The sequence below is a fragment of the Pseudoliparis swirei genome, chromosome 18 (assembly GCF_029220125.1).
Source record: "Pseudoliparis swirei isolate HS2019 ecotype Mariana Trench chromosome 18, NWPU_hadal_v1, whole genome shotgun sequence".
Lineage (NCBI taxonomy): Eukaryota > Metazoa > Chordata > Actinopteri > Perciformes > Liparidae > Pseudoliparis > Pseudoliparis swirei.
Genome location: NC_079405.1, coordinates 21,525,669 through 21,547,676, shown reverse-complemented (window position 1 = coordinate 21,547,676; position 22,008 = coordinate 21,525,669). Strand labels below are relative to the sequence as shown.

The following is a 22,008-nucleotide window of genomic DNA, read 5'->3' as shown; positions in this document are numbered from 1 at the left end:
GTTCTATCACAGCTACAAGAAGGGAGGAACACCCCATTACGTATACCAGCAGAAAACTGCTACCCGGAGAACAAAACTACTCGACGATCGAGAAAGAATGTTTAGCCATTAAATGGGCGTGGGAAGAGTTAAAATATTATTTGTTGGGACGGCACTTCACCCTTGTCACGGACCACGCCCTCGTCTGGATGTCAAGGAACAAAGAAACTAATGCCAGGGTCACCCGCTGGTTCCTGTCCTTCAATCCTTTGCCTTCTCCGTCTTCCACAGGTCCGGGGCCGCATGGGAACGCGGATGCCATGTCCCGAGAGACGCCTTGGGATGGGCCGCCCCCTCCCGGTTGGAGCTGAGGAGGGGTGTGGCAGCCAGCCCCGGACGAGACCACGAGGGAAGTCAGGGACGTAAATACCGACTGTTCCCTGTACTTCCCACTGCGGCCCAGAGGGGAGCCAACGGGCCCCGACAGCCAGACCGGCAGGCAACAAAGTGGAAACACCTGGGGGTGATGGGAGGCACGGGCCGGCAACCAATCACCACCCGGGGCGTTACAGATAAAAGAAAGGACAGAAGCCCACAAGGAGAGAGTGGTGGAGACGAAGATACGAGAACAGATACGAGACGATTAGGAAGTATGGGCTGTGGGCCCCAGAGCGACTGGATAGAACTCTGTTTTGGAATACGCTTCTGGCTGCCTGATCCTCGCCTGTCTGAATACCCCGATCCTGCCAGACCCTCGCCCGTACCCCGCGGACCCGATTGATCTAAAACCTCTGGTATTGTGAAATAAAGACTTTGCATTTGGTTGTAAATTGGGTGTGGACAGTGGAATTATTATTTCTCAGTCACGGGGCACCCGCCGTGTGCCACAATATGTATACTGTATATATGTATGTATGTATACTGTATATCCCTCGTTTGTCTCCTCAGGCCAAACGGCGACCTGCGACACGACGGCGGCCGCCGTCCGGCAAGCGAAGGAGCTCATCAACGTTTTCAGGGAAAGGTCGCGACTCGTCCCCGGGGCCGTCTCCACGATGGAGAACATCGACAACGCGCTGCGGCCGCCGCCGCCGGTCAGCAGCTCCTCTTCATTCAACCACATCCACTCACACGTCTCCAAACGAGAGACTCTCTGTCAGATTTGAAAGGGTTGAGAAGGATGCATATATTCATATTATACACTGTGTGCGTGTGTGTGTGCGCGTGTGTGCGCAGTGTGAAGCTCCAGCCCGTGACGTCGACATGAACGATACCGAAGAGGAGGAGCCGCGCCGGCCCCCCACCAGGAGGTGTGGGCCCTGTTTGAGACCACGTGGGCCCGCCTGTCTCAGAGGAGGTGGGTGTGACACGTGATCTCGCTTCCAGAGCATTTGAGGACGATGAAGAAGAGAACAAGAGCAACGCCACTCTGAGGAGGTTGTTTGTTGTGATTACAATCCCCCCCTGAAGGTCATGCTTCCCTGTCGTGTTTCAGCTTTGAGGTGTTCAGAGTTCTGGGCTTTGACCACGACGCCACGCAGAGGCCGGTGGGGGGGGGGGTCCTCCGCCGCCGCGGTCTGCCTGCACGAGCTGCGGTCCGTGGTCGCCCAGCTGCTCCGAGCCTTCAGCAGGTGTGTGTGTGTGTGTGAAGGTCCTGGAGTTTAAACATTGTTATTTCCAGGCCAAGTCCGTAAAACATAAAATCCCAAAAGTTTTTGAAAAGTCATGAACATTTTCTTATATTCATATATAAACATTTATATTCATATTTATTCTTTTCATCAAACGGTTGTCTCTCATGCGTTTGTGTTGTTTAAGGTTTATGTACTCGTGTATACACGGAGGTTTCACAAAAGGTTTAAAGGAGATCGTCAACACGTGTGACCCCGGACGAGGTGCAGTACCCCTCGCCGCCACCGAGCTCCCCGGCGCCTCTCGATCTCGTGGTTTTAGTTGTTCGGCCTTTAGCCTCAGAACTAGATAAGAGTCATTTGGGAACGGTTGATCCTCCTCACCCTTCACGAGCGCCAGCTGGGAACCGCTCGTCCCTGTAGTGTGTAATGTGTGTGTGTGTGTGTTTCAGTTCGTTGACATGGACTCCAGACTGACCACCACAGACCTTCTGGATTGTTTCTCACGAGAAGACTACAGGTAGACACACACATGCACACACACGCACACACACACGCACACACTTGAAAATAAGAAGGATGACTGTTTCTATTCTGTAGTTGTTAAGGGCCTGTAACTGAAACTTAGAGTATTAAAGAGAGAACGATTATATATATATATGTGTGTGTGTGTATATATATGTATATCTAGTTTTAATATGCTTATCCTAAGAAAAATAAATACATATACTGTATATATATGTCTATATATTAGGGCTGTCAATCGATTAAAAAAAATTAACTAATTAATCGCACATTTTGAAATTCATTAATCGCAATTAAAAGTTAAAAGTTCATTCTTTTTAAAGACCAAACTTCACACGTCGAGCTCCGTGGCCCGCCTGGCGCCTCCCACCATGTCGTACATAAACGTGTGTCTGAAGAAGCGGGAGCCCAAGCTGTGGGGCCAGTCCATGCAGCAGGACGTCGCCAGCAGCAGTGAGTGACTCATTCAGGGACAACAGGGATGTTCTGTGGTTGTTACACATTTATTACAACCGAGAACGGACGCTGACGGTTCACCTTTAAAAACCTCGTCCCCCCGAATGGGATGAAAGTAACACATTATGGTCAAACTGTGTAAAATATTACAATAAACATATATATTGAGTGAAGATAGAAAAGGAAGAAAATGGATTCAAATTCTGACAACGGAAAGCGAGGTGAGAAGAACGGGGCAGGTGCAGAACCAGCTAGCCTAAAACAACTGACGGACTTGCTAGCACCCATCGGCAAACAACTGGAGGAGGTGAAAAAGGAGGTTAAAGAAGTCAAACAAGGGATAATCGATGTCAGGAGAGAGGTAAAGGAAGAATTCGAAAAATTCCGGAAAGAAACAAAGAAAATTCGAAGGAATAAATGCCGACATGAAAACGCAGCGTGACCACATGGAGGAAGCCCAAACACGCGTCGCTGAACTGGAGGAATGGCAGCTGGAAGCTAAGGGCGAAATGCTAACTATTGCGGCACGGACCCTACGGATGCAGGAGAAACTGACAGACCTCGAGGGCAGGTCAAGGAGGAATAATATTCGCATCTTTGGCATACCGGAGGGCACGGAGGAGAATTCGACAAGCAAATATCTGGAGCGCTTCCTAACCACCGGACTCGAATTGCCTAGCGACACCCCGCTACAGCGAGCACACAGAGCCCTGGCACAGAAGCCACCTCCGAACGCACCCCAAGATCAGTGGCAGTGAACTTCCTACACCGAGACCAAGGAAATGGTGCTCAGTCACGCATGGAAGAGGAAAATCCACGTAGGAGGGAAGAGGATTTTTTTCGACCATGACTATGCAACTGAAGTGGTCCAGAAAAGAAAAGCATACGGACCCATAAAGAAAATTCTAAAGGAAGAACAGATCCGTTTCCAGACCCCGCTAGCTAGGATGCGAATACACTGGGGAAGCGGAGTCAAAACTTACGACAGTGCAGAGGACGTGGCGAGGGACATGGAGAAGGCACCGCGACCGCAGGGAGGGAGAAGACACGAGACCCGGCAGAATGGCAACAGACGACCCAAAGCAAGACGGGGAGGACGGCAGCGGCTGCTGCAAAGGAGAAGCTGAAAGGGTTTCAACGGGGGAAATGAGTCTGGCTCGCTGGCCTGAATGGACGTGCTAAGGATTATGGAACCCAGTTTGTCAGCTGACAGGCATGTTAACGGACCTATAATAAATCCAACGCAACTGACGCCGATTGAGAGAGACTAAAAGGAGAGAGTTGGACATAACTAGACGGAGGGGAACCCTACGGAATGGGTTTGTTTTCGGTTCTAGAGAGGGGCCCTTTCTGAGAGAGGATACCCCCTCAACCTACCAACGGGACCTGGGGGAGACGACATCCCCTTCTTTGGAACAAGTTTGTGTTTTGTTTTATTGCATTTTATAATTTCATGTTATGTTTTATTGCACGTTATGCAATGTTGAATGTTCCTTATGTATTCAACCTACTGCTGTTCAGGTCGCTTAATAGGGCTATTGATCTAGGAATAGATGGGTTAGACTGGTGTCACTTAATGTTAATGGCTTGAATACCCCCAAGAAAAGGGACATGGTTATGACTAAAGTAAAGAAGGATGGAGCCCAAATTATATATCTGCAGGAGACTCACCTTAACAAAGTAGAACATGACAAGCTAAAGAGGTACGGTTATAGAAATGTGTACAGTAGTTCGTTTAAGGGAGGTCCCAGAAGAGGTGTGACGATTATGATATCAAACCAGGTACAATTCGAATATGAAAAAGAGATGGGGAGGGAAGATATATTATTGTGAAAGGGAAGCTCGACAATGTGATGGTTACTCTGGTGAATGTGTATGCGCCTCCAGACTGTGACAAACACTTCTTTAGACTGCTATTGGATGTTATCGCAGCGGAAACAGGGTATTTTAATTTGTGGGGGGGATATGAATGTAGTTTTAAATTATAACATGGACACAACAAGCCTTAAAAAATCAAAAATACAAATATCAAGATACGTAAATACATTATTGGAGGAGATGGGATTGGTCGATATATGGAGGAATCTACATCCACTAGAGAAGGACTTCACGCATTATTCGGCGGTGCATAAAGTACACTCGAGAATAGATTATTTGTTTGTGGATTCAGGAAATGTCCACAGGGTTAATGAATGTCATATAGGAGGGGCAGATGTGTCTGATCATAACTCGCTGTACCTTGACATAGGCATCAGTAACAGGAAAAGAATAACCAATTGGAGATTGAACGTGGGTCTACTGAATAATGAACAAAGGAAGGACAAAATCAAATTGGAAATACAAAAATATGTTAAGGAAAATGACAATGAGATGGTGGAGCCAACGATGGTTTGGGACGCTTTGAAGGCAGTTATGAGGGGGAGATTAATTTCGGAAGCGACATTCGCAAAAAAAATGAAATTAAAAACTTATTCGGAAAATATAGAAAAACAGAGCATTGGAAAGGGATTACCAGAATTCAGCTGACTTGGACACACAAAAAAATGAAGCTCGTAAAATTAGAGATAGGGAAACATCTAACAGAGGAGATGGAACGGAAGATTCTCTTCTATAAGCAAAGTTATTATGAGATAGGCCGAGAGCCACTAAATTACTTATAGACGGACCCGTAAGCAACTAGCAACAAGTCAAATACATAAAATTAGGGACCCCCTTACGAACCAATTGATAACAGAGCCAGAGGAGATAGAAAGAATATTCCAAAGATATTATGAGGAATTATATACACAGCCAGAGTCTGCACCAAGAGAGGAGATAGTCTTTTTTAGACACACTAGACCTACCAAAGATAGGACAGACACAGAACGATACCCTAACGAGGGATATTTCAATAGAGGAGGTGGTGGAGGCAATAAACAGATTAAAAAATGCGAAAGCGGCGGGGAGTGACGGCTACCCAGGGGAATGGTATAAGACATTCAAGGACGAACTGGCTCCGCTGTTAGTTAAATCTTTCAATTGGACATTACAAAAAGGCAAATTACCACCAACATGGACAGAAGCAATAATAACGGTCATACCTAAACCGGGGAAAGATAGGGAAATATGCGGAAATAATCGACCAATATCGATACTAAATTTGGATTACAAGTTATATACATCTATTATTGCTAAACGAATGCAGGCCTTTACACAGGATTTGATCAACGAGGATCAAACGGGATTTGTGAACGGGCGACAGACGCACGATAACATTAGGACACTGCACATTATAGATCAGGCAAACAAACAGAAAAGAGACACGATACTGGTTAGTGTAGATGCCGAAAAGGCGTTTGACAGGGTAAATTGGACTTTCCTTTTCACAGTGCTAGAGAAATTCGGATTCAATGATAAATCAATACAGATTATTCGGACCCGATATCAACGACCTACAGCTAGAATCAAAATAAACGGGAGCCTATCTAACAAGTTCGATCTACAGAGATCAACCAGACAGGGATGCTGTTTGTCACCAACCCTGTTTGCATACTTTATTGAACCATTGGCCCAAGCCATACGGGAAAATAGACGAATCCAAGGAGTGACAGTGTGCGGGGTAGAACATAAGGTCAGCCTCTTCGCAGATGACGTCATTGCATACCTTGAACGGCCTGGTGAGTCGTTGCCAGAATTGCTAGATCTCTTGAACACATATGGAAACTATCAGGATACAAGATAAATATCACTAAAACCCATGGGAAATTTTAAAAACTGCGCCTTTTCAAAATGTACATTCACAGGAAAATGTCAAAACAATCCAAAAAGAGAAAGCACTTGGAGTCTTCATCCTCAAGTGAAGAAGATACAAAGGTAAGAAGGTATTAGGATTAGGGCTGCAACAACGCATCGATAAAACCGCTAAAAATCGATTATTAAAATAGTTGGCAACGAATTTCATTATCGATTCGTTGTGTCGCGCGATTATTACGGCGCTCAATAAGCCACGGAGTATAAACAAAGTTGAGTTGAGCGCAGAGCGGCGCAGGAGAAACCAGAGCATAGCGGTGGGAGAGGAGAGACGGAACGCTGCGTTGTGAGAGCCAATCAGCGCTGAGCTGCTCCTCTGTTGATGAATCTAATTGGCTGCTGCAGCTCACGTGGCGCTGGATGCGGAAGTCATTCACGTAGTCGGAGAGTGGAGACATTCACGGAGCTAAGTGCGCCTCCGGGTGACGTTATGAACCCAGACACCAGGGCGCTAAATGTCACGACGTGTGTGGCATTTCCACAAGAGTATAACGTAGAAAACGTGGTTATTTATTCCGTGGCGGATAGCGGAAAATATTTTTCCACGGAGAAAGGCAACGGAGATAAGCCATGCCGCCACTCGCTCAGACGTCATTTAACGGAGCGGAGCAGCGCGTGAGCTCTGATCGTACGCTCTTTTAATGAAGTATCGAGACTAAAAATATGCTAAATCACATCGTTTTTAACGTACGGGTACTTTGTTAGTATCGATACACCGTGCAGCGTGACAGCAGCAAATGTAGCGGACTAACATTCAAGCTAACCTAACTTCCCAAACGCTGTCGACATCTGAACGCTGATTGGCCGAGACGCGACACGTCCCATCAAATATGTTTTATTGCGAAGAGCACCACTTCACATTTTTCCGCGTCTCACTGTAATCTCAACGGCAGCGGGCCAGGTGAAAAATAATAATAAATCGGAACGCGTCTCTGATATTGTTCAGGGGGTCACATGGGGACCACTGCTCAGGAGAGGAAAGCTGTCAGTCTGTTTGTGACGGGTCCATCACATGCTGACCAGTGGATCTCCAGAACCTTTCCATGACTTTAAACCAAATTTCCATGATGAAACATTTTGTGAAAACTCTATCTATACGTGACAAAGTGAGAAGATGTCGTATTTAAACTAGCAATGAGAATTCCAAAGCATACCGTGTAAATACAAATTTGAAAAAAACACATTTTCATTACTTTTCCAAATATTTTGGGATTTTATTTTTCTAGGCCTGCTAATAGCCATTTAAAAATTCCATGACTTTTCCAGGTTTTCCATGACCGAACAGACCCTGTTTTGAATAAAGGGTTGAAAATTCAAGTTTTTTTGTTTTTTATCCGATTAATCGATAAAATAATCGACCGATTAATCGATTATCAAAATAATCGTTAGTTGCAGCCCTAATTAGGATACACTCCTCTATTATTATTATTATCGATTCACGTGAAGATACTTAAAATAACCGTCAGTTTCCCAAAGAAGAAATAGACATACAGGACTGTCTCAGAAAATTAGAATATTGTGATAAAGTTCTTTATTTTCTGTAATGCAATTAAAAAAACAAAAATGTCATGCATTCTGGATTCATTACAAATCAACTGAAATATTGCAAGCCTTTTATTCTTTTAATATTGCTGATTATGGCTTACAGCTTAAGAAAACTCAATTATCCTATCTCTAAATATTAGAATATCATGAAAAAGTATACTAGTAGGGTATTAAACAAATCACTTGAATCGTCTAATTAACTCGAAACACCTGCAAGGGTTTCCTGAGCCTTGGAAAACACTCAGCTTGGTTCAGTAAACTAAATCACAAGTATGGGGAAGACTGCTGATCTGACTGCTGTCCAGAGGACCATCATTGACACCCTCCATCAGGAGGGTAAGACACAAAAACAAGTTTCTCAAGGAGCATGCTGTGCAGAGAGTGCAGTTTCAAAGCACATCCACAAAAAGTCTGTTGGAAGGGGGAAATGTGGCAGGAAACGCTGCACAACCAAGAGAGATGACCGCAGCCATAACAGCATTGTGAAGAAGAGTCGCTTCCAGAATTTGGGGGAGCTTCAAAGACAGTGGACTGAAGCTGGAGTCCAGGTATCAAAAGCCACTGTTCACAGCGTGTCCGCAAATGGGCTACAATAGCCGTATTCCCATGGTCAAGCCACTTCTGAACTCAAGACAACGGAAGAAGTCTGACTTGGGCTATGGAAAAGAAGCACTGGACAGTTGCAGAGTGGTCCAAAGTCCTCTTTTCAGACGAAAGCAAGTGTTGTATTTCATTTGGAAGTCAAGGCGCCAGAGTCTGGAGAAAGGCTGGAGGCGCAAAATCCAAGTTGCTTGAAATCCAGTGTGAAGTTCCCACAGTCAGTGATGGTTTGGGGAGCCATGTCAGCTGCTGGTGTTGGTCCACTGTGTTTCATCAAGTCCAGAGTAAATGCAGCTGTGTACCAAGAGATTTTAGAGCACTACATGCTTCCGTCTGCTGAAAAGCTCTATGGAGATGAGGATTTCATTTTCCAGCATGATCTGGCACCTGCCCACAGTGCCAAAACCACCAGTAACTGGTGTACTGACCATGGCATTACTGTCCTCGATTGGCCTGCCAATTCCCCTGACCTGAACCCCATAGAGCATTTGTGGGGTATTATGAAGAAGAAGCTGAAAGACACCAGACCCAACAATGCAAATGAGCTAAAGGCCGCTATTGAAGCATCCTGGGCATCCATAAACCCTCAGCAATGCCACAAGCTGATTGCCTCCATGCCACGCCGCATTGATGCAGTAATCCGTGCAAAAGGATTCCCAACCAAGTACTGAGTGCATTAATGGACATTTTCAAATGTTTGATTTTGTTTTGCTGTTATAAATCTTTTTTTTAACTTGGTCTGAGGAAATATTCAAATTTTATGAGATAGGATTTTAGAGTTTTCTTAAGCTGTAAGCCATAATCAGCAATATTAAAAGAATAAAAGGCTTGCAATATTTCAGTTGATTTGTAATGAATCCAGAATGCATGACATTTTTGTTTTTTTAATTGCATTACAGAAAATAAAGAACTTTATCACAATATTCTAATTTTCTGAGACAGTCCTGTATATTGAATCTGTAACACCCTGTTCTGTCTCTCCTGTGTTCCGTGTCTCCTATGTTCCGTGTCTCCTATGCCTCCTGTGTCATCTCTGTGTCTTCTCTGTCTTAATTGTTTAATTCCCTGCACCTGCCCTCAGCCCCTCTTGTCTCGTTACTGTCTGATGTCGTACACCTGTGTTCCCCCTATATATTGTGTCAGTCTTTCACTTGTCTCCTGTTGGATTGTCGTCTCTTGTTCCTTGTCCTTTTCCCGTCGTCCTGATCCTGCCTGCTTCGACCCTGCCTGCCTGCCTGCCCCTTTTGGACCTTGTTTATTTTTCAACTGTTTTGCCTCATTAAAGAGCGCCTTTTTGTTATTTATATTGACTCCAGCCTGTCTTTCTGCGCCTGAGCCTCACCACGTTACACCCTCCGTGACAGAGATGACACAGGAGGCATAGGAGACACGGAACACAGGAGAGACAGAACAGGGTGTTTAGTACTAGTGCAGTTACACACCTATACTGACCTTTTCCTGTACAGATACAGTCACAGGCAGTTATTTATACTGAAATATACTTTTTTATTTTAGGGGGACAAAAATCTTACATTTTTACTGACTTCAAAGGCCCACTGCTGTTTCTGTATGACCTAAAGGATTTTTGACACTTTCACAAGTAATCACAAGGGTAATCTTTCTAGAAAGCCTTCATTGATACATTTATTCAGAGGGGTTCAGAAACTACAGCCATTTTAATTTCGTCAGATCATTTTCGGCGTTTTTGCTCGAAAATGGGGGTGGAGTGGAAGAGGTTAAGGATAAAGGTTAGTTTTGACATGGGGGCAGTGCGATTGCCGTACAACATTGAACTATATAAAACACTAAAAACTACAACATCTTGAACATAAAACACCATTCCTATGCTGGACTCCCTAACAGGTACTTGGTACTTCCGGTAAGGTCTTCCTTAATTTCTCCTAACTGGGAGATTCTCCCAACACATTAAATTAGTGTGCAAGACCAACTTTGTGACATCACAATAAAGAGTAAAGTATAATTACACACAACAAGTACATGTGTTAACGTATCAAACCGTAAGCTTGTACTACACGGGGTGGTGTGTATTTTAGAAAGCAAAAGAAAAGTGGCTCACACCGTATCAATAATAGGAGCGGGTATAATAAATAACCACCGGTGATAAACTGAAAAATAAAATAGTCCTCTTATCAGGAGCAGAGCCTGTACATATAACCACCCCGTGTACCTGTTGATATGACCGTGATCGTGCCCTTTAGCCGGCTATCCGTCGGTCGTAGAAGGCTCTTGCTTCGTCCGGGGTGTCAAAGTAGACGGTTTCTCCTTCAAAGGTGACGCGCAGGCGGGCCGGGTGTAGCAGTCCGAAGCGGACGCCTTTTCTGAACAGTTCTTGCTTAATGTCATTGAACGCCGCTCTCTGTTTGGCAAGTGAAGAGCTCATGTCCTGGTACACTCTCAAAGACACATTGCGGAACTTTAGTTTGTGTTTCATGGCCCATCTTAACATTTTGTCCTGATCCGAATAGCTCTGAAAGCACACAATAAAAGACCTGGACTTGGTGGAGCCTCGTTCTGGTACCGGTCCGGTGCGATGTGCGCGGTCAATCAGCGGAGGTGAAGCGAACACCTCCCGCCCGCCGTCTCCATTAGCAGGTCCGCCATAAACTGCTTCGGGTCCCTGCCAGTTTCGCTGCCCTCTGGTACGTTGACAATACGGAGGTTGGACCTTGGGACCTCTTTTCCAGGTCCTCCACACGGTCGTGGAGCAGCTTATTCCGGGCCTGCATGGCTTTAATGGTCGCCGACCGAAGTGAGCCGTTCAAAGTTCGTACCCACTATCGTCTCCGTGTCGGTGAAACGCTTATTAAATGAAATCACATCCCTAGCAGCGTCCATCGAGACCCGGAGTGACTGAGATGAAGTAAGTATCAGCGCCGTCATGTCTTCCTTCATACCGATACGGTGGGTTTCCAGGAGGGACGACAGCTGTCGCATCGTGACGGGCTCCCCACGCCTCGGGGCTGAGTGGGTTTCCTCACCTGGGGATTCGCCGCAGCCATTTAGCTAGCGCTAGCTTTCCAGCTAGCGAAGGAGTAGCATGAGTTGATTGGCTGCGAGCTTTGTTGTTGTTTGTGTTTCGTGGCATTTTTTCGTCTGGTTGTCTTTTAGAAGGTTTGGAAACTTGTCGTATGGTAAAACGTGTGACACAAAGAAGGTCTTGGAGGTCAAATACAAAAAGTAGTCGGGAGCTTCTCCAACGCGTCTGCTCGCTACATACTCAAACCGGAAGTTCACATTGATGACACTTATACATTAATTAAATTATTTATTAATTTGTTGAATTGCCGATCATCTATCTGGTTGTAATGTTAAATATAAATAATAACATAATAATACTTCATTGTGTATTATTATGTTATTAAGATAACCTCGTACCGTAAACTGCGGGTGTCGTCATAGCAACGAGTCTGTACGTCTCATCGACTGTTTACACTCCAGTGGCGGTAATGCAGCCCACGAAGAAGAAATAATCGTAGAAGAAGAAACCTTCGGTAGAGCAGAGCGTTGTTGGGTAAGATTTTAGATTCATTGCTATGTATGACACATTAGTCCATAACACACGGGCTTTATGTCACTCTATTATCTCTGGCTTCTCCGGTTGTCTGGAACATGCGAGTATCATCTGGCATCAGATCAAAGTTGCCAAGAGGGAGGGAACAGATCTTCACGTGGTGTTCCTGGATCTCGCCAACGCCTTTGGCTCAGTCCCTCACAACCTCCTTTGGACCGCCTTCGACTTCTTCAGGGTCCCTGTAGCCCTAACAGGCCTTGTCAAGGCCTACTTCCAGGACGTGCAGGTGTGCTTGTCAACAGCAGAGTACACCACTGCATGGCAGCATCTAGAAGTGGGAATTATGGCCGGCTGCACCATCTGCCCGCTAGCCTTCACAATGGCCATGGAGATGATAATTCGAGCATCTCGGTGGGTGGTTGGAGGACAGCTTATAAGACCTGGCCTGAGGCTGCCGCCTGTGAGAGCTTACATGGACGACCTTACCACCCTCACTACAACCAAGGCTTGCACTGTACGGCTGCTGAGAAAGCTGCAAGATAACATCGAGCTGGCTCGGATGAAGATCAAGCCAAGCAAGTCCAGAAGCATCTCCATCGTCAAGGGGAAGCTGTCAGACCAACGCTTTCTCATTGGCGATGAGCCTATTCCAACTGTCTGAGAAGCCTGTGAAGAGCCTTGGCCGATGGTATGATGCCTCCCTTAAGGACAAAGAGCAAGTAGATCAGCTCAGGAAGGATGTAGCTAGCGGACTGGGTAACATCGACAGAACCGCACTACCTGGCAAGTTGAAGCTCTGGTGTATGCAGTTCGGGCTCCTTCCATGCCTCTTATGGCCACTTACCATGTATGAAGTCCCGATCTCGAAAGTGGAAAAGCTGGAGAGGCTGATCAGCACATATGCAAGGAAGTGGCTTGGGCTTCCCAGGTGCCTCTGCAGTATAGGGCTCTATGGCAAAGGAGTATTAGAACTGCCCATTTCCAGTCTGGCAGAGGAGTATAAATGTGCCAAAGTTAGACTGGAAATGATGCTATTGGATTCAAGTGATCCATTTGTAGCCCAAGCTGCACCCATCCTGGCTACTGGGAGGAAGTGGACCCCACTGGAAGCAACCAAGCAGGCAAAGGCAGCACTCAAGCACAGGGACATCGTGGGCCGAGTGCAGCACGGAAGGAGTGGTCTTGGAGCCGAAGCCAGTACACCGGCCTGGAGCAAGGCTACTCCGTTCCAGAGACGCAAGCTGGTGGTCCAGGAGGTACGTCAGCAAGAGGAGGCAGCAAGGTGTGCAAAAGCTGTGTCACAGGCAAGGCAGGGGCAGTGGATGAATTGGGAGGGAGTGGAGAAGAGGAAGATCTCCTGGCAGGAGCTGTGGGAGATGGAGGCATTTAAGGCTAGCTTCACCATCAGGGCCACTTATGATGTACTGCCGTCTCCCAAGAATCTTAGCCAGTGGTACGGAGAAGACCCCACATGCTCCCTCTGCCCAACTCCAGCTACACTAAAGCACATCCTGGTGGGCTGCAAGACCGGCCTCACTCAAGGCCGGTACACCTGGCGGCACAACCAGGTGCTACAATGTCTTGCGGCAGTGCTGGAGAGTCGACGGATGAGCGTCAATGCCCTTCCTCCACCATCTCGTAGGCCGGCAACAACATTTGTCCGGGAGGGCGGGGGCCAGGCCACTCTCACCACTTCAAGACCAGAAACTGGACAGCTAAGTGGGGCACGGGACTGGAAGATGCTGGCAGACCTAGGCCAGAAGCTCCGCTTTCCAGCAGAAATAGCATTAACAAATCTGCGACCAGACCTTGTGCTTTGGTCGGCCTCACTCAAGCAAGTTTATATCATCGAGCTCACGGTGCCCTGGGAGAGTGCGGTGGAGGAGGCCTACGAGCGCAAGAAGATAAGGTATGCGGACCTTGCAGCAGATGCACATCAACGAGGCTGGAAAGCTAGGGTCTGTCCAGTTGAAGTAGGCTGCAGAGGATTTGTAGCCACCTCAACATCCAGGCTTCTTCGAGAGAGAGATGGGAGTGCGGGGGAAGGCCCACAGGCAAGCAGTCAAAGACCTTTCCAGGGCTGCTGAAAAGGGAAGTCAGTGGCTGTGGATTAAGAGGAAGGACTCCACCTGGGCTGTCGGATGAGTGATGACATCTAGGGAGTGAGCCCGGGACGCCGGATCTCACTGCTGAACCCTCTGGAGATGTTGTGGGTCAATCAGCGAAACATCAAAGAAGGAGGGCGCCCACTTGATAACCCATAGGATGCCATCAATCATTCGACCAGCCCACGGAGTCTCGAGTATCCAGAAAGGGATATTTACACCTTGTCCTACATAACAGATCTCTGTGGAACGTAGTCTGAAATGTTAATGTTAATTAAACAGAACAAAGTCATCACAAAATGATGTCTAGTGAAAAAATTACAAATCTGATCTGTACACATAAATAAATATGTATTAATTGTGCAACCAAATCGTCCAAACCCCAAACAACGACACATAGTTGGTATTTATGAATAAAACTAATTAAAAAACTATCAAAATTCTGTTTAATGAAGAAAAGAAAAAGATTCTGATCGTAACCCACACAGGGTCTGAACGTTGGCTGAAGTTATGTCCATTTTAATTTAAGTTTTATTTTATCGTTGTTAACTTTTGACAATCAACAACAAACTATAATACGTATGAACTTTTCTTTTGACAGGTAAACAAGCTCCTCGGCAAGACCTCCTCGTTCTGGACACCAACATTCTGATCAGTCACCTGGATTACGTGAAGGAGATCAAAGCCAACGGCCTTGGAGGTGATTAGAAGGATTAAATAATGATTTATGGTGATTTAATATGTTAAATAATTATGCTTGTTCAGCTGGGGGCCCCATGCTTGAAGTTCTTCTGCAGCAGATATTATATATATTCCTTGTCCTCAAATTTTCCAGATAATTGTAATTACTTTAATAGTATACAGTTATCTTAGCAGGAAGGATCTGGAGGGATTTCTATTGGGAGAAGCTGGATTTTATATTCAGTAGGATGTTTAATTTAATTATCCTAAAATCCCTAACCCTAACCCCAAAAAAATCCCTTCAAAATAAAATCACAGGATAAAAAAATAAATAAAAAATTCTAATTTGTATTTGGCCCCTAAAAACGGGTCCCACCAGTTGAGAATCACTCATCTAAAGTATGCAAAGAAGAGACTAAGCATCTGCTCACAAAGAAATAATGTCATCACACAATCAATAGCTGAAAAAGACAGAAAAGAAATTATCCTAAAAAACCTGCTCCAAGAAAGTATGATTTCCAATTTTGTTTCTATTTCATTTATTTCTAATTCTAATAATAAAATGTATTGGTGTTGATATGGAATCATCAAAAGTTGCTTTCTCCCTCCCCACTTCCTGTTCTCCCAGCCGTGGGCTTCCCCATCGTCCTGATCCCCTGGGTGGTCCTGCAGGAGCTGGACTCCCTGAAAAAGACCCTAACCCTTCAGACAATACAACATCAAAAGGTCATACATCAAAAGAAAACAGGCATGAACCCCAACAACACCCTCCGTGGGGTTCCTCCCTCCCTCTGTGCTCTCCTTCCTCTCCAGCAACGATAAGAACCTCTGCAGCAAGGCCCTCCTGAGCGGAGTGAACGCGCTCAGCAAGAACGACCTGGAGGACCAGAGTAGACAGTCCAGACGCGGCCTCCATCCCCCGCAGCACACACACACACACCAGCCCGGCCACGCAGTCGAGAGGGAACAGGAAGAGGAAGTGGCCTCCCTGTGGAAGGTGAGCCGAGGGTCAATGGGGACCGGTGTTTGGCCATTTTCCATCACCGAGGGAATACTTTACGGCACATTCCATAATATGTGTTGAAACGAGCGAATAAACGCCATTCTGATTGCAACCTTGCCTGTGTGTGAATCCTTTGAGCCGCGGATACCCACGAACCTGTCACAGTGTATATTTTTGTATTTATGCATGTATTTCTGTATATATTTCTGTAGGTGACACAGACAGCCAGCAGCTGAGGCCCAGAGACGATGAAGAGGAGACCCGGTGGGTCTCGAGCCTGAGCTCGCCGACTGTCTGGTGGAGGTTCTGTACGGCTAGCTTCACCATCAGGGCCACTTATGATGTACTGCCGTCTCCCAAGAATCTTAGCCAGTGGTACGGAGAAGACCCCACATGCTCCCTCTGCCCAACTCCAGCTACACTAAAGCACATCCTGGTGGGCTGCAAGACCGGCCTCACTCAAGGCCGGTACACCTGGCGGCACAACCAGGTGCTACAATGTCTTGCGGCAGTGCTGGAGAGTCGACGGATGAGCGTCAATGCCCTTCCTCCACCATCTCGTAGGCCGGCAACAACATTTGTCCGGGAGGCGGGGCCAGGCCACTCTCACCACTTCAAGACCAGAAACTGGACAGCTAAGTGGGGCACGGGACTGGAAGATGCTGGCAGACCTAGGCCAGAAGCTCCGCTTTCCAGCAGAAATAGCATTAACAAATCTGCGACCAGACCTTGTGCTTTGGTCGGCCTCACTCAAGCAAGTTTATATCATCGAGCTCACGGTGCCCTGGGAGAGTGCGGTGGAGGAGGCCTACGAGCGCAAGAAGATAAGGTATGCGGACCTTGCAGCAGATGCACATCAACGAGGCTGGAAAGCTAGGGTCTGTCCAGTTGAAGTAGGCTGCAGAGGATTTGTAGCCACCTCAACATCCAGGCTTCTTCGAGAGAGAGATGGGAGTGCGGGGGAAGGCCCACAGGCAAGCAGTCAAAGACCTTTCCAGGGCTGCTGAAAAGGGAAGTCAGTGGCTGTGGATTAAGAGGAAGGACTCCACCTGGGCTGTCGGATGAGTGATGACATCTAGGGAGTGAGCCCGGGACGCCGGATCTCACTGCTGAACCCTCTGGAGATGTTGTGGGTCAATCAGCGAAACATCAAAGAAGGAGGGCGCCCACTTGATAACCCATAGGATGCCATCAATCATTCGACCAGCCCACGGAGTCTCGAGTATCCAGAAAGGGATATTTACACCTTGTCCTACATAACAGATCTCTGTGGAACGTAGTCTGAAATGTTAATGTTAATTAAACAGAACAAAGTCATCACAAAATGATGTCTAGTGAAAAAATTACAAATCTGATCTGTACACATAAATAAATATGTATTAATTGTGCAACCAAATCGTCCAAACCCCAAACAACGACACATAGTTGGTATTTATGAATAAAACTAATTAAAAAACTATCAAAATTCTGTTTAATGAAGAAAAGAAAAAGATTCTGATCGTAACCCACACAGGGTCTGAACGTTGGCTGAAGTTATGTCCATTTTAATTTAAGTTTTATTTTATCGTTGTTAACTTTTGACAATCAACAACAAACTATAATACGTATGAACTTTTCTTTTGACAGGTAAACAAGCTCCTCGGCAAGACCTCCTCGTTCTGGACACCAACATTCTGATCAGTCACCTGGATTACGTGAAGGAGATCAAAGCCAACGGCCTTGGAGGTGATTAGAAGGATTAAATAATGATTTATGGTGATTTAATATGTTAAATAATTATGCTTGTTCAGCTGGGAGCCCCATGCTTGAAGTTCTTCTGCAGCAGATATTATATATATTCCTTGTCCTCAAATTTTCCAGATAATTGTAATTACTTTAATAGTATACAGTTATCTTAGCAGGAAGGATCTGGAGGGATTTCTATTGGGAGAAGCTGGATTTTATATTCAAGTCGGATGTTTAATTTAATTATCCTAAAATCCCTAACCCTAACCCCAAAAAAATCCCTTCAAAATAAAATCACAGGATAAAAAAAATAAAAAAAATTCTAATTTGTATTTGGCCCCTAAAAACGGGTCCCACCAGTTGAGAATCACTCATCTAAAGTATGCAAAGAAGAGACTAAGCATCTGCTCACAAAGAAATAATGTCATCACACAATCAATAGCTGAAAAAGACAGAAAAGAAATTATCATAAAAAACCTGCTCCAAGAAAGTATGATTTCCAATTTTGTTTCTATTTCATTTATTTCTAATTCTAATAATAAAATGTATTGGTGTTGATATGGAATCATCAAAAGTTGCTTTCTCCCTCCCCACTTCCTGTTCTCCCAGCCGTGGGCTTCCCCATCGTCCTGATCCCCTGGGTGGTCCTGCAGGAGCTGGACTCCCTGAAAAAGACCCTAACCCTTCAGACAATACAACATCAAAAGGTCATACATCAAAAGAAAACAGGCATGAACCCCAACAACACCCCTCCGTGGGGTTCCTCCCTCCCTCTGTGCTCTCCTTCCTCTCCAGCAACGATAAGAACCTCTGCAGCAAGGCCCTCCTGAGCGGAGTGAACGCGCTCAGCAAGAACGACCTGGAGGACCAGAGTAGACAGTCCAGACGCGGCCTCCATCCCCCGCAGCACACACACACACACCAGCCCGGCCACGCAGTCGAGAGGGAACAGGAAGAGGAAGTGGCCTCCCTGTGGAAGGTGAGCCGAGGGTCAATGGGGACGGGTGTTTGGCCATTTTCCATCACGGTGGGAATACTTAACAGCACATTCCATAATATGTGTTGAAACGAGCGAATACACGCCATTCTGATTGCAACCTTGCCTGTGTGTGAATCCTTTGAGCCGCGGATACCCACGAACCTGTCACAGTGTATATTTTTGTATTTATGCATGTATTTCTGTAGGTGACACAGACAGCCAGCAGCTGAGGCCCAGAGACGATGAAGAGGAGACCCGGTGGGTCTCGAGCCGCCGCGAGCTCGCCGACTGTCTGGTGGAGGTTCTGTACGAAGTGTTGGAGCTGGAGATGAAGGCCGTCCAGACCACATTGAGCCTGTGATGTCTCTGCTGCTCTCAGATCGTGTTCCTGAAGCCGCCGTGGACTCTCCACGATGTCCTGCGGTGCTTGAAGAAGCACTGGATCGCTGTGTTCGGCCAGGTGGCCTCACGGAGGCAGCTGGACAATGTATTACACCTGATCGACTTCTTCAACTCAGGTCATTATCCGAGTCGTTTTCAACAGTCTTCAAGTTTTTAAATGGTTTTTAAAAATGTGTTACCCAGATAAAGAGTTCCTGTATAGTCTTTGGGGTTTTTGGCCTTGAATCTGTTGCAACGATGAACACTTCACTATATATAATTCATGACCATGACATGAAAAAAACAAATAGATGATACAGCGCTGGGGAACCACCGAGGACTGAAGGTGAGGGATGGACGTTGAAGACCAGAGGACCGAGCGCGGCCGCCTCCGCCTCTCAGGATTCTGCATCGGAGAAGAACATCGATTTGTTTATGAAAATGTGCCAAAGGCATCGAGACGAGAAGGCCAAGCGGAGCCGGTGTACCGAGGCAACCTCTTCCTCTACCATAGGGACTTCCTCCTCTTCCTCTACCATAGGGACTGCCTCCTTTTCCTCTACCATAGGGACTGCCTCCTTTTCCTCTACCATAGGGACTGCCTCCTCTTCCTCCAAGCAGAAGGTCAGCAGCTCAGACGCTGTGAAGAATGTGAGAACCATCCCGGGGACCGTCCCCTCCATGTCACACGCGACAGTCAAGTCGTCTGTTCAGGAACAAATATGCCGCCAAAAAAGTCTCGACCGACACCGGTCGGTCGCCCCGGTAACGACGATGCTGCCAGTTCTTCAAACGGGAATGTTGAACACGGGGCCGAGCCTTCGGGCTCGAGAAGCAACGCTGCTCGGGGGCCACACCCGGTTCTGCACCTGAAGGTCAAGAGAGGTTGTGTTCGTCCCACGCGATCACCGAGCTGCGGAGCGACCAGGTAACAAAGTTGTGTTCATTAAATCTGAACGAGTCACTTTGTTTTCACATTTATTGCTTTTCTTGACATTTCTTTTCACACACAATTTATTGTAATTCATTGTGTCAGTTTGCGTATTAAATGACGTCTGCATTATATTAAAAAAACGCCATGGCCGTGTTTACATGTCGTTTGCTGCTCTGCAGATGCAGGTGATGGAACAGCTCACGCACTCCGGGAGGCGACTGGAGGTGAACGGTCTGCAGGTCTACGGGGAGCTCATCTGCATGGACATCGACCCGCCGCGGGAGGGCACTGCAGACTCACTATGTACGTAGTGTTGCATTGAGAGATGATAAGTGGAAATATATATTCTCTGTGGAACGTTGTCTGAAATGTTAATGTTAATAAAACAGAACAAAGTCATCACAAAATGATGTCTAGTGAAAAAATTACAAATCTGATCTGTACACATAAATAAATATATATTAATTGTTTTGTGCAACCAAATCGTCCAAACCCCAAACAACCGACACATAGTTGGTATTTATGAATGAAACTAATTAAAAAACTATCAAAATTCTGTTTAATGAAGAAAAGAAAAAGATTCTGATCGTAACCCACACAGGGTCTGAACGTTGGCTGAAGTTATGTCCATTTTAATGTAAGTTTTATTTTATCGTTGTTAACTTTTGACAATCAACAACAAACTATAAAACGTATGAACTTTTCTTTTGACAGGTAAACAAGCTCCTCGGCAAGACCTCCTCGTTCTGGACACCAACATTCTGATCAGTGTTAAGAATATAAAAATACATACATAGTCCCCCATGTCCCTCACTTTGCATTAAGGCCCCGAAGCACCAAACCTTGTGTCCTTCTATGGCTCGATTCCGTTTTCGGGCTCTGACCAGAGAGAACAGCTCATACGCATGCTCACCCACATGTTTTGGAACATACTGACACTGCTGGATAAGAAGCACAGATACTGTAGGAACAAACACTTCTTGACCTCGGCCAGAAGATGACACATCCACACAGGGAAGATAATCAGGAACTCTGTGAAACCCTTGGCTCTGACCTCATCCTGACTGCTCAGTCGTAGAATTGAGATTTAATAAGAGCCGTACCTGTCACCGTCAAAGAACTTGTTTATGTCAGCAACAGATAGTTTCAATGCCTTTTTAGTTTCTATTATATTAAAGAAACTGCACAGCTCCTGCTTTAGATGGAGAACAACATACACACACACTGATTATGATGATGGTGAGAAGATCGTGAGCCAAGAGGGTGGGACGACCCTGAGCTCCATCAGAAGGTGTTCAAAGTCTAAACCAGGAACACCTCCATCTGTTTTAACCAATCACTGCTGCTGTCGTGAGCCCAGAGGGTGGGACCACCCTGAGCTCCAACGATGAGACGGACAAAGATTAAACCGAGTGACGTCTCCATCTATATTATCTAATCACGCTTGCTCTTAAAGATATAAAAAGTCATGTTCTCCCAGAGAACTGGAGTCTGTTATCGAACGATGTTTTGAGCTGACTTCATCCAGGCCCGTGCTGCACGTTAAATGTTTTGTGTCTTTGAGACTTTTGTTCGACCACACTTAATTAAATCCACTTTGTTTTGAATTTTACTTTGCCGTCCTGGTCATCTTTTCCCAACCTTCGACAAATTGGTGACCCCGATGTGATATAACGGTGAAAAGGTGACCATTTTTGGACGAAGAGGTGCGAGTCCCCCGACCCGCGCCTAGGGTCCGGGACCTGGAGATCCAAGGAACCTGAGAGAAGTCCATCGGCAGATTACACACCCATCCTCAACTGGTCTCAGGCCTGAACAAATAAAAAAGGTAAGCAGAAACCTATTTAATTGAATTCTGCATATTGTAGTTATAGTAAAAAAAAAACATTTGACCAGAGGATGCGTGAGTAAAATGTCAGTCATTGTAGTGTGTTAAAACTAAAAATTTAGATTTACAGTGGTAAAAGTGTGTTGGAAAACTGTTCCAAGGCATTGTTGATGACTGTGTGATAAGGTAAAAACGAGCGTGTAAATTGCTTCGGAGTTCTGATTAAAACTCCGGAAGCTTCGCGTCGTAAAACGAGCGTGTAAATTGCTTCAGTTATGATTAACTCTGGAAGTTTCGTGTCATAAAAAAGAGAAG

At 45.9% G+C, this 22,008-nt stretch overlaps 1 protein-coding gene and 1 long non-coding RNA gene across 10 annotated transcripts in view; both read left to right on the top strand.

The window, feature by feature from the left end:
- LOC130208251 (uncharacterized) overlaps positions 1-16,124 on the top strand; it is a 134,898-nt gene extending 118,774 nt beyond the window's left edge. The window contains exons 3-10 of one of the 7 annotated variants that reach the window (XR_008834379.1): positions 928-1,073; positions 1,216-1,336; positions 1,475-1,610; positions 2,063-2,130; positions 2,459-2,588; positions 14,764-14,862; positions 15,657-15,840; positions 16,059-16,124. Coding sequence is in view for 3 of the 7 variants with exons in the window: in XM_056437277.1 (XP_056293252.1) it covers positions 928-1,073; positions 1,216-1,336; positions 1,475-1,610; positions 1,798-1,963 (569 nt within the window). In the remaining 4 variants the exon portion in view is untranslated. The other 6 variants (XR_008834381.1, XR_008834380.1, XR_008834382.1 and 3 more) reach the window with 6 other exon arrangements.
- A 963-nt stretch (positions 16,125-17,087) lies between these two features.
- LOC130208257 (uncharacterized) lies at positions 17,088-21,477 on the top strand. 3 transcript variants are annotated; one of them, XR_008834389.1, is made up of 7 exons: positions 17,088-17,571; positions 18,181-18,550; positions 18,757-18,851; positions 18,930-19,068; positions 19,243-19,859; positions 20,045-20,168; positions 20,580-21,477. It is a non-coding gene; the product is annotated as an uncharacterized LOC130208257 (long non-coding RNA). The 3 variants fall into 3 exon arrangements; XR_008834390.1 differs by having other exon boundaries at positions 18,757-19,068; positions 19,527-19,859; XR_008834388.1 differs by having other exon boundaries at positions 18,757-19,068.
- Positions 21,478-22,008: the final 531 nt, after the last annotated feature.